The 13,075-nt window shown below is 42.4% G+C and overlaps 1 protein-coding gene across 1 annotated transcript in view; it reads right to left on the minus strand.

Annotated features, from left to right (window-relative positions):
• Positions 1-13,075, minus strand: part of LOC311142807 (very-long-chain (3R)-3-hydroxyacyl-CoA dehydratase 1-like) — a gene marked incomplete at its 5' end in the record, with an annotated part of 30,855 nt that continues 17,780 nt past the window's right edge. Inside the window, 2 exons of the mRNA XM_084178492.1 lie at positions 1-985; positions 1,384-1,562. Of these exons, the coding sequence (XP_084034618.1) occupies positions 903-985; positions 1,384-1,562 (262 nt within the window). The 3' untranslated portion in view covers positions 1-902. The remainder of the gene's footprint in view (positions 986-1,383; positions 1,563-13,075) is intronic.

Raw genomic sequence — 13,075 nt, forward strand, 5'->3', positions numbered from 1 at the left:
GGAAGCAGCACATTGCCCAAATGTTTATTGTCGAGGTATAATACGTTTACGCAGAACTTTTTCTATTTTTTTAGCTTCTGTCTAGTCATTGTTGCCACATGCTATTTACGTATAAAATCACTGTGGTGGAAAACGCTTAAAAATTCGTAAAAAATAAATAGCCAATTGAAGAAAAAAACTGCTCAAGGAACACAACTATCATCTTTCCTCCTCCATCCTTCCATAACACCCTTTCCTGATTCCCTTGAACTCCCTCTATCTTACACTGATGGTGGGTGCAGTATGTATCTGCTGTGTGGTTGACTCAATGCACAGCAGGCGCCTTCCAGTATTGTTGTGTAGCAGGTGTAGAAGGGTTCAGTGCAGCATGTTGTGGCCACGCTGGCTGGTGGACTCAGTGCTTTCTCTTTCTGAGGATCTAGATATCTACACCTGGACAGCGAAGACACAGTGGAACGCACAAGGATGCATGCGCAGCATTATGTTCCAGTTTTGCGATGATAATGATTATTCCGGCTAGAGATTATATTTATTCATTTTTTCCACAATGATGACTATTCCGGTTCTGCAATGATTCCTCTCGTTGATTGTTGACAGTTTAGTGATGACTGATCAGTGATGATTCTGATGACGGTTATTCCTGTTGTGTTATGATTTCTCTTGTAGCACTGTATTTAGTCCAGTTGGATTATTGTGGTGACTGTGATGTTTAATCCTGTTTCCGTGATTATTACATGGCTATTCCTGTGATGTTGGTAGTGGTCTGACTCTCCCGGGTCCATTGCGTTGCAGTGTGGAGTGCGGTGGGGCGTGGTACCAAAGGTGAATGGATGTGGCGGCAGGGGAGCTGTGCTGACTCGCTGTCCCAAAACGAACGCCAGGTGCTGGACTGTGAGGCAGCTCTACTCGTCCTTCTCCACTATGATTTCCCCAAGAAGAACCTTTCTCCTCTGACGGAGCATGTGGAAGTAGAGCTGAGGGAACACTAGGAGAGAGAGATGAGGGGAGAGGAGAGAAGAGAGAGAACGAGAGCTATTTACCCACCAATCTAAACACTTATCCAGTCCAGATCAATATTTTAACAAAGAGCCTTCAGGGAGTTCTCAGGGCTGGGATATAGGTGAGTGTAGGTGAGTCTTGGGTCTAGATCTAATATCCAAATAGCCACAAAAGAGAGAAATGCACTTGAACCTCATTTTTGTTAGATCAAACACTGGGTCCTACTAATTATCCAAAACATCCCGAAACAATTCCAAATTAACAACAGCAGTCACAAACTACTGAACAATTCTGCTTGTCAAAACAAGAGACAGTAAAGACCCATGAGTAACTAACGTCCACCTATAGGCTGAACATACAAACATGTTGTATGCAGCTGCTTACATGGGATATAGGAGAGCATGACGATGGTGAGGAAGTAGTAGTAGTCAAAGGAGATGTTATACTTGTTGGGGAGCCTCATGGAGAACATTCCGGTTTTGCGAACATAAGGCAGAGCAGTGTAAATGGTCAGGAGTTCTCCGGCCACTCCGAGAGGGTACATGATGATGAACATATTGTATCTGACAGGGAGAGGAGAGAGTCATTATTAACACATAGAGGCATGCACACGCGTATGTACACACATACACACTATTCAGCTCAGGGGCCATGTAGCAAAGAACAACTAAAAACACAAAATCACACTGTTGGAATACGTACACTGCAAAATTAAGAATTAGGCCACTAATTGGCTGATTACCAAAGTGACAGCTGACATGTTTTTAGTATCTTAACACAGTGGTTCCCAACCTTTTTTGGTTACTGTACTACCAACAGAATTTTGCTCTGCTCGGTGTACCCCTGAAGTACCCCCTTATGTGCATTTGACCAGTAAGCCTATTGCCTCATGCGTCACATAAGTCTTCTCCCCAGGGGTCCTAGTATCCCTGGTTGGGAACCACTGTCTTAACACACCGACACCAGAACAACATTTGACATGCTGCTGTCTCACTTAGAGTAGGCTATTCTTCACCTTACACTGTAAAACATTTATTGTAATTTTTACAATAAATGACTGGCAGCAAAGTAGCCAGTAGGTTATTTGTAAATTTACAGTCAATTACTTGCAGCACAGAAGCCAGTAAATTACTGTAGATTTACATGACATTTACTGTGTAACACACATTTACAGCATATTACTGGAACACCTGACTACAGTAACATGCGGTATTTCTAGAATTTACAGTGCATTACTGGAAGCACAGTGGTTAGTAAACTGTTGCAGATTTACAGTGCAGGTAGCTAGTGCCAATAACGGGTAGTATTTCTGTTACATGTATTTAATATAGGTATTTCAATACTTTCAATACCCATTTTGTAATTTGTATTTCACTGGCCTGAACTACAATTCATGCAGCCTATTTTGTAAAAGTTTAATTAGAATACATGTATTTTGTATATATTTTTTAAATATACAAATACACTGCTCAAAAAAATTAAGGGAACACTTAAACAACACAATGTAACTCCAAGTCAATCACACTTCTGTGAAATCAAACTGTCCACTTAGGAAGCAACACTGATTGACAATACATTTCACATGCTGTTGTGCAAATGGAATAGACAACAGGTGGAAATTATAGGCAATTAGCAAGACTGGTTGCAGGTGGTGACCACAGACCACTTCTCAGTTCCTATGCTTCCTGGCTGATGTTTTGGTCACTTTTGAATGCTGGCGGTGCTTTCACTCTAGTGGTAGCATGAGACGGAGTCTACAACCCACACAAGTGGCTCAGGTAGTGCAGCTCATCCAGGATGGCACATCAATGCGAGCTGTGGCAAGGTTTGCTGTGTCTGTCAGCGTAGTGTCCAGAGCATGGAGGCGCTACCAGGAGACAGGCCAGTACATCAGGAGACGTGGAGGAGGCCATAGGAGGGCAACAACCCAGCAGCATGACTGCTACCTCCGCCTTTGTGCAAGGAGGAGCACGAGGAGCACTGCCAGAGCCCTGCAAAATGACCTCCAGCAGGCCACAAATGTGCACGTGTCTGCTCAAACGGTCAGAAACAGACTCCATGAGGGTGGTATGAGGGCCCGACGTCCACAGGTGGGGGTTGTGCTTACAGCCCAACACCGTGCAGGACGTTTGGCATTTGTCAGAGAACACCAAGAATGGCAAATTCGCCACTGGCGCCCTGTGCTCTTCACAGATGAAAGCAGGTTTACACTGAGCACATGTGACAGACGTGACAGAGTCTGGAGATGCCGTGGAGAACGTTCTGCTGCCTGCAACATCCTCCAGCATGACCGGTTTGGCGGTGGGTCAGTCATGGTGTGGGATGGCATTTCTTTGGGGGGATGCACAGCCCTCCATGTGCTCACCAGAGGTAGCCTGACTGCCATTAGGTACCGAGATGAGATCCTCAGACCCCTTGTGAGACCATATGCTGGTGTGGTTGACCCTGGGTTCCTCCTAATGCAAGACAATGCTAGACCTCAGGTGGCTGGAGTGTGTCAGCAGTTCCTGCAAGAGGAAGGCATTGATGCTATGGACTGGCCCGCCCGTTCCCCAGACCTGAATCCAATTAAGCACATCTGGGACATCATGTCTCACTCCATCCCCCAACGCCACGTTGCACCACAGACTGTCCAGGAGTTGGCGGATGCATTAGTCCAGGTCTGGGAGGAGATCCCTCAGGAGACCATCCGCCACCTCATCAGGAGCATGCCCAGGCGTTGTAGGGAGGTCATACAGGCACGTGGAGGCCACACACACTACTGAGCCTCATTTTGACTTGTTTTAAGGACATTACATCAAAGTTGGATCAGCCTGTAGTGTGGTTTTCCACTTTAATTTTGAGGGTGACTCCAAATCCAGACCTCCATGGGTTGATACATTTGATTTCCATTGATAATTTTTGTGGGATTTTGTTGTCAGCACATTCAACTATGTAAAGAAAAAAGTATTTAATAAGATTATTTCATTCATTCAGATCTAGGATGTGTTATTTTAGTGTTCCCTTAATTTTTTTGAGCAGTGTATATATACTTGCAAGTAGCCCGCATTACAACAACATTCTCAGTAACGGTAACATAATTGTTTAACATTTTTACATTTACATTTTCGTCATTTAGCAGACGCTCTTATCCAGAGCGACTTACAAATTGGTGCATTCACCTTATGATAGCCAGTGGGACAACCACTTTACCTTTTTTTTTTTTTGGGGGGGGGGGTGGATTACTTTATCCTATCCCAGGTATTCCTTAAAGAATACCTTTGCTATGACTGTGGTAAATTATTGTTTACCTTAGTTTAATACACTGACTGTAAGTCGCTCTGGATAAGAGTATCTGCTGAATGACAAAAATGTCAATGTATTATTCTAATGACCTCCGCCCCCATTACAAGGCCAAATGTTATCTAAATACAAATAGTTTGAGGGCAGAGCTCATTAGATTAATACACACTTCTTTGCAAATGTAAATTTTCACATTTACATTTTGGTCATTTAGCAGCCGCTCTTGTCCAGCGCGTCTTACAGTCAGTGCATTCATCTAAGGTTGATAAAGAAAACACATCACAGTCATAGCAAGTAAAAAGTATCTGTCAACGTTATTGGGAATATTGTTGTAGTTAAAGGTCCTGAACAGTCATCCTGAAAAAGTACTTTCTCTTTACATAGCTAACTACCAGGAAGTTTGAAAAGACAGGCTGAGTGGGCGGGAAGCTTCTATTCATGAGCTCGTCTTGACTGACAGCTCTTTGAAACACCTATGTCAAGCAACTTGGATGCAGTGTTGCAGTAAAATCTCAAGCAGATTTGGTGAAATACAAAGCAACTCAAAGATTGAAATTGCATAAATTATCAAACAAATAATGTATATACACCTCCCGTTTGGCATGTCTCTTGTGATGCGGTTCACAGCAGCACTGATGGATGTGTTGACTTGACAACTGCGTCAGAGTTTTGAACGACAATTCCCCCCTTTTGTTCCATGCTAGCTGAAGACCTAGCTAGCTAGTAATTAGCTAACACCATACACAGATGAAAGGGGAAACATATAAGTATCTTTGCCATAGATTAATAGGGTAAACTTTTAATTACAGTATACTTGCTGACACCCTACAGTCAAATTTTGGAAACAGAAGAGTAGCTATCTAGCTATATAAACCCCCACCCCTCTGCAAACATGCCTTCTCCGATGTCGGTTACAAGGCGGTACTTATTTAAATTAGGTAAGGGAATATCATGTTACCATTGGTGTATTAAAATGAGAGTTAAGGTAATGTCACCTTGTCCCCTTAATAATGAATCCAAGTGTTTGACACGTGGGAGGGGACTAGTAACTATATGATCAAACTTTATCGACGTAGAAGCAACAGTCATTTTCAACCTGGTCTCTTAGAGTAGACGTAACATAGTAAAAGTAAATCCGAAACACTCAAATTAGTACAATATGTAACCATATCACACATAACATAATACAGATGGTTACTTAAGGCAAAAATGAAAGTAGGGTGGGCATATAATGTGAACGTCTAGCAACCCAAAGGTTTGCGAGTTTGAATCTCATCACGGACAACTTTTGCATTTTAGATAATTAACAACTTTTCAACAACTTTTTAGCTACTTTGCAACTACTTAGCATGTTAGCTAACCCTTCCCCTAACCTTTAACCTAACTCCTAAGCTTAACCCTAGCCCAGCTAGAATTCGTAACATATCATACATTTTGCAAATTGGTAATATATTGTACGTTTCGCAAATTCGTAACATATAATACAAATTGTAATTCGTAACATATCATACGAAATGGGTGATGGACATCCACAAATTAATGCATACCATACGAAACGTAACGTATACTAAATGGAGTGTCTCTGATTTAATTACAGAATAATATGAAATGTTCTGAGACCAGGTTGTCATTTTTCATACTTTGGTCATCATACTGTGATCTGGTTTCCTTCAAATATCATCACATTTCATGAAAAACATGATTTTGACTGTTCATGACCTTTAAGGATACATTGGTCTTCAAAATATCCTGTATTTGTAACAAGATACCTTTTGGATGTATCTTTGCCCATCTCTGGCTAGTGAAAAGTACGTTACTGTAATATTCACAGTATCTTGCCACCAGCTTCCTGTAAGTTATGAAAAATGCAGAGCAAAATTAGCCTACTATACTGTAAGAAAGTAAACACTATTGTAATCATGTTGATATTTTACTGTAATTACATGGGATTAGTGCAAGCAGGTTGGATGCTAGGTATTTGTATATTACAGCATATGTGTGTTACATCACTTGCACTTCCAGAGGCCTAAACAAAGGCTTCCAAACTGGCTGTGATTACAGAGCAAAACAGATCAAAAGGACATGGCTTATTATTCACCCATTAAAGTTTTAAGACCCTCTGTCACAAGAATCTGTGCCCTACATACATAAAATTGTTAGGGCACTACTACCACTGCCTTCTTCACCCTGAAGAAGCCAGTGATGCCGAAACATTTGTGTTTTACCCAATAATTACTGGGAGTTTATATATATACAGTGGGGAGAACAAGTATTTGATACACTGTCAATTTTGCAGGTTTTCCTACTTACAAAGCATGTAGAGGTCTGTAATGTTTATCATAGGTACACTTCAACTGTGAGAGACGGAAACTAAAACAAAAATCCAGAAAATCACATTGTATGATTTTTAAGTAATTCATTTGCATTTTATTGCATTACATACGTATTTGATACATCAGAAAAGCAGAACTTAATATTTGGTACAGAAACCTTTGTTTGCAATTACAGAGATCATACGTTTCCTGTAGGTCTTGACCAGCTTTGCACACACTGCAGCAGGGATTTTGGCCCACTCCTCCATACAGACCTTCTCCAGATCCTTCAGGTTTCGGGGCTGTCGCTGGGCAATACGGACTTTCAGCTCCCTCCAAGATTTTCTATTGGGTTCAGGTCTGGAGACTGGCTAGGCCACTCCAGGACCTTGAGATGCTTCTTACGGAGCCACTCCTTAGTTGCCCTGGCTGTGTGTTTCGGGTCGTTGTCATGCTGGAAGACCCAGCCACGACCCATCTTCAATGCTCTTACTGAGGGAAGGAGGTTGTTGGCCAAGATCTCGCGATACATGGCCCCATCCATCCTCCCCTCAATACGGTGCAGTCGTCCTGTCCCCTTTGCAGAAAAGCATCCCCAAAGAATGATGTTTCCACCTCATGCTTCACGGTTGGGATGGTGTTCTTGGGGTTGTACTCATCCTTCTTCTTCCTCCAAACACGGCGTGTGGAGTTTAGACCAAAAAGCTCTATTTTTGTCTCATCAGACCACATGACCTTCTCCCATTCCTCCTCTGGATCATCCAGATGGTCATTGGCAAACTTCAGACGGGCCTGGACATGCGCTGGCTTGAGCAGGGGGACCTTGCGTGCGCTGCAGGATTTTAATCCATGACGGCGTAGTGTGTTACTAATGGTTTTCTTTGAGACTGCGGTCCCAGCTCTCTTCAGGTCATTGACCAGGTCCTGCCGTGTAGTTCTGGGCTGATCCCTCACCTTCCTCATGATCATTGATGCCCCACGAGGTGAGATCATGCATGGAGCCCTGGACCGAGGGTGATTGACCGTCATCTTGAACTTCTTCCATTTTCTAATAATTGCGCCAACAGTTGTTGCCTTCTCACCAAGCTGCTTGCCTATTTTCCTGTAGCCCATCCCAGCCTTGTGCAGGTCTACAATTTTATCCCTGATGTCCTTACACAGCTCTCTGGTCTTGGCCATTGTGGAGAGGTTGGAGTCTGTTTGATTGAGTGTGTGGACAGGTGTCTTTTATACAGGTAACGAGTTCAAACATGTGCAGTTAATACAGGTAATGAGTGGAGAACAGGAGGGCTTCTTAAAGAAAAACTAACAGGTCTGTGAGAGCCGGAATTCTTACTGGTTGGTAGGTGATCAAATACTTATGCCATGCAATAAAATGCAAATTAATTACTTAAAAATCATACAATGTGATTTTCTGGATTTTTGTTTTAGATTCCATCTCTCACAGTTGAAGTGTACCTATGATCAAAATTACAGACCTCTACATGCTTTGTAAGTAGGAAAACCTGCATATGTGGGAACTCCTTCAAGACTGTTGTAAAAGCATTCCAGGTGAAGCTGGTTGAGAGAATGCCAAGAGTATGCAAAGCTGTCATCAAGGCAAAGGGTGGCTACTTTGAAGAATAAAAAATATAACATATATTTTGATTTGTTAAGCACTTTTTTGGTTACTACATGATTCCATATGTGTTATTTCATAGTTTTGATGTCTTCACTATTATTCTACAATGTAGAAAATAGTAAAAATAAAGAAAAACCCTTAGTGTTCTAAAACTTTTGCCCGGTAGTGTATGTGGTGACGGCGGTGCATAAGAATCCTGTGTTTACTGAAGAACGTGGCGGCGGCTCTCGGGAGTGTCTCATAGGATGTGAGAGAAATGTTGGGCGAGCATTCCATGCCCAAAACAGATGGTCTTAAAAACAGGAGCAGCTGAATATGAGCCCCTCTCACCCCCTGTGTGGGCCTGGCTGCTCCCCTCCCTGTGTAAAGGAACCCCTTAGAACACTCGGAGGGGACCGGGGAAAGGGGGAGGACAAGAGAGTGGCAGAACAGGGGCTACACTGACTGATTAAGACCAGGGAAGCAAATCTGCAAACCCAAGAGACCTGTCGTACATGTAAACAAACATATTGAATGCACCGTACTGCAGTCACAGGAACAAGATCTGACTTGCTGAAGTCACTGAAAAAGCAGGAGTCTCATTGTCACCCCAATTCATAGCCACCGCACAGCCAATAAATGGTGTATGTCTCGAATCTAATTTCTTGACATTCATATTTTGAATGGGAAGAAGCATGCTCTTAGCAATAGGATCCCATGACTCTGGGTCGGTCGGATTGCTCCCCACGTGTGTAGTCGGCATTCTTCACCAGTGCTCACATTTCATCTGAGGACCCTCAGATATGCGAGGCTGACAGTTACACATCACTAGAGCTCCTGATAGGCCCACGTTATGTCACCAGTCTGCTGACAGTGGCGGTAAATAGAGGTTTTTATGAGTGTCGTGTATAATAATAATATGCCATTTAGCAGATGCTTTTATCCAAAGCGACTTACAGTCATGCGTGCATACATTTTTGTGTATGGGTGGTCCCGGGGATCGAACCCACTACCTTGGCGTTACAAGCGCCATGCTCTACCAGCTGAGCTACAGAGGACCACATAATAATGACAGACATGAGAAATTGGCATTTTTTCTACAGTGAGGGAAAAAAGTATTTGATCCCCTGCTGATTTTGTACGTTTGCCCACTGACAAAGACATGATCAGTCTATAATTTTAATGGTAGGTTTATTTGAACAGTGAGAGACAGAATAACAACAAAAAAATCCTGAAAAACGCATGTCAAAAATGTTATAAATTGATTTGCATATTAATGAGCGAAATAAGTATTTGACCCCTCTGCAAAACATGACTTAGTACTTGGTGGCAAAACCCTTGTTGGCAATCACAGAGGTCAGACGTTTCTTGTAGTTAGCCACCAGGTTTGCACACATCTCAGGAGGGATTTTGTTCCACTCCTCTTTGCAGATATTCTCCAAGTCATTAAGGTTTCGAGGCTGACGTTTGGCAACTCGAACCTTCAGCTCCCTCCACAGATTTTCTATGGGATTAAGGTCTGGAGACTGGCTAGGCCACTCCAGGACCTTAATGTGCTTCTTCTTGAGCCACTCCTTTGTTGCCTTGGCCGTGTGTTTTGGGTCATTGTCATGCTGGAATACCCATCCACTACCCATTTTCAATGCCCTGGCTGAGGGAAGGAGGTTCTCACCCAAGATTTGACGGTACATGGCCCCGTCCATCGTCCCTTTGATGCGGTGAAGTTGTCCTGTCCCCTTAGCAGAAAAACACCCCCAAAGCATAATGTTTCCACCTCCATGTTTGACGGTGGGGATGGTGTTCTTGGGGTCATAGGCAGCATTCCTCCTCCTCCAAACACGCGGGTTGAGTTGATGCCAAAGAGCTCGATTTTGGTCTCATCTGACCACAACACTTTCACCCAGTTCTCCTCTGAATCATTAATTGGCAAACTTCAGACGGCCCTGTATATGTGCTTTCTTGAGCAGGGGGACCTTGCGGGCGCTGCAGGATTTCAGTCCTTCACGGCGTAGTATGTTACCAATTGTTTTCTTGGTGACTATGGTCCCAGCTGCCTTGAGATCATTGACAAGATCCTCCCATGTAGTTCTGGGCTGATTCCTCACCGTTCTCATGATCATTGCAACTCCACGAGGTGAGATCTTGCATGGAGCCCCAGGGCAAGGGAGATTGACAGTTCTTTTGTGTTTCTTCCATTTGCGAATAATCGCACCAACTGTTGTCACCTTCTCACCAAGCTGCTTGGCAATGGTCTTGTAGCCCATTCCAGCATTGTGTAGGTCTACAATCTTGTCCCTGACATCCTTGGAGAGCTCTTTGGTCTTGGCCATGGTGGAGAGTTTGGAATCTGATTGATTGATTGCTTCTGTGGACAGGTGTCTTTTATACAGGTAACATGCTGAGATTAGGAGCACTCCCTTTAAGAGTGTGCTCCTAATCTCAGCTCGTTACCTGTATAAAAGACACCTGGGAGCCAGAAATCTTTCTGATTGAGAGGGGGTCAAATACTTATTTCCCTCATTAAAATGCAAATCAATTTATAACATTTTTGACATGCGTTTTTCTGGATTATTTTGTTGTTATTCTGTCTCTCACTGTTCAAATAAACCTACCATTAAAATTATAGACTGATAATTTCTTTGTCAGTGGGCAAACGTACAAAATCAGCAGGGGATCAAATACTTTTTTCCCTCACTGTACAGTACTGCTTAGCTGTTGGACTGGGGTGTAACACAGACACCTAACCCCCTGTCACCATCAGCTGATGCCATGTGTTAAAGTACACAAATTGAAATAGTACTAGATTGGGGTTCTTTGGCTTCCATTGCAGAACCCTCTTTGGTGCTATATATCTTTTATTTTTTTGAAGATACAATGAATAACCATGCTCATAAGGTTTTAAATTGAACCTGTATTGTGCTATAAATAACCCTAAGCTTCTATAAAGAACCATTAAAAAAAAGGTTCTATATAGCAAAAGAAAAAAGGTTCCGCTATGTTAACAACCCTTTTTGGGGCTAAACTGTATGCTGTAGAACCCCTTTTTTAATGGTTTTTTAACCTTTCTAGAGAATGTTCATATAAAATATCCTTTCAATCTTAAAGGTTCTTTGTAGATCCTTTTGGAGAATCTTACAGGTTTGTTTTTTCAGGTCAGCCATATTGTTAAAATTCCATGTGTTATTATTATGTTAATTGACAAGTTGAATCAAGAAAGCTACCTCTGGAACAGCTGGGGGTCCCTGAGAAGAGAATTGACAACCACTGACTGATTTAGTCAACCATTATCAATTGACACAAGGCCATACATGAGTCTTTCACAATACACTGTCACTAGCCATAGTGATATTTAATATTTAATTGCATAACACAACACATTAGATCAACTGGAATGAAACTCTCACTCACGGTTGCACAAAAAAAGCTGTGAGCCGCCTCCGCTACATTTCAATTATCACTAAAAGAGCAAAGAACCCTTTTGTGAACTGTAAAGAACCATTGAAGAGCTCAAAGGGTTATTTGAGTCATTATGGTTCCACGGTCCTCTGTAGCTCAGCTGGTAGAGCACGGCGCTTGTAACGCCAAGGTAGTGGGTTCGATCCCCGGGACCACCCATACACAAAAATGTATGCACGCATGACTGTAAGTCGCTTTGGATAAAAGCGTCTGCTAAATGGCATATTATTATTATTACATAGAACCATCACCCTTCCCAAAGAACCCACATTTTTTTGTGTGTAGTTGTGTATGTCTGAGACTGTGAAGAGCAGATCTGGGTTCTTTTATCCTTTGCCAAGATAATCCATCCACCTGACAGGTGTGGCATATCAAAAAGCTGATAAAACAGCATGATCATTACACAGGTGCATCTTGTGCTGGGGACAATAAAAGGCCACTAAAATGTGCAGTTTTATCACACAACACAATGCCACAGATGTCTCATGTTTTGAGTGGCGTGCAATTTGGCAAGCTGACTGCAGGAATGTCCACCGGAGCTGTTGACAGAGAATTTAATGTGCATTTCTCTACCATAAGCCACCTCCAACGTCGTTTTAGAGAATTTGGCAGTACATCTAACTGGCTTCACAACCGCAGACCACATGTATGGTGTCGTGTGGGCGAGCGGTTTGCTGATGTCAATGTTGTGAACAGAGTGCCCTATGGTGGCGGTGAGGTTAAGGTATGGGCAGGCATAAGCTACAGTCAACGAACACAATTGCATTTTATCGATGGCAATTTCAATGCACAAAAATACCGGCCCATTGTGAGGCAATGTTTTTCAAGGTATCTGTGGCCAATTAATTTATTTCAATTGAATGATTTCCTCATATGAACTGTAACTCAGTAAAATCAATGAAATTGTTGCATGTTGCGTTTATATTTTTGTTCAGTATATTTGAAATCGTTCAAATTATAGAAGCGTTATCTCTGGCCTGCTTCGAGTGTCAGATGGGCAGGGTTTGCAGTTTTGGGACTATTCCATTGGTCCATTATAGTCAGGCAAGCTTAATCAAGTGGGAAGGGATCACTGTCGCTTTCCAACCAAGGTGAATTAATTGAGGAGCAAACTGAAGTAAAGAGAAGATTCAGCAACTCTTGCAGGACAATGGAATTAAATAAAAAAGCATTTTTAGTGTTAAAAAGCGTTTTGGCTTTTGGCCTTCTTCAGGGTTTTTACAGAAGTAAATTAAGCTTACATTAAGCTTTTAGAAATTATTTCAAATAGCATTTGAACCCAGGTCTGGTGAAGTGTATGTGAGACTCAAAACGAGTGGTGCTACAGTCCTCACAAGCTGTGATTCGGCATCAAAGAGGCATGAATGAATGTTGAAAGTACGAGACAAAAGATTACAACATCCTTATGTCATTCACATCTGGAAAG

This window comes from Coregonus lavaretus (genome assembly GCF_964263955.1).
Source record: "Coregonus lavaretus genome assembly, chromosome: 2".
Lineage (NCBI taxonomy): Eukaryota > Metazoa > Chordata > Actinopteri > Salmoniformes > Salmonidae > Coregonus > Coregonus lavaretus.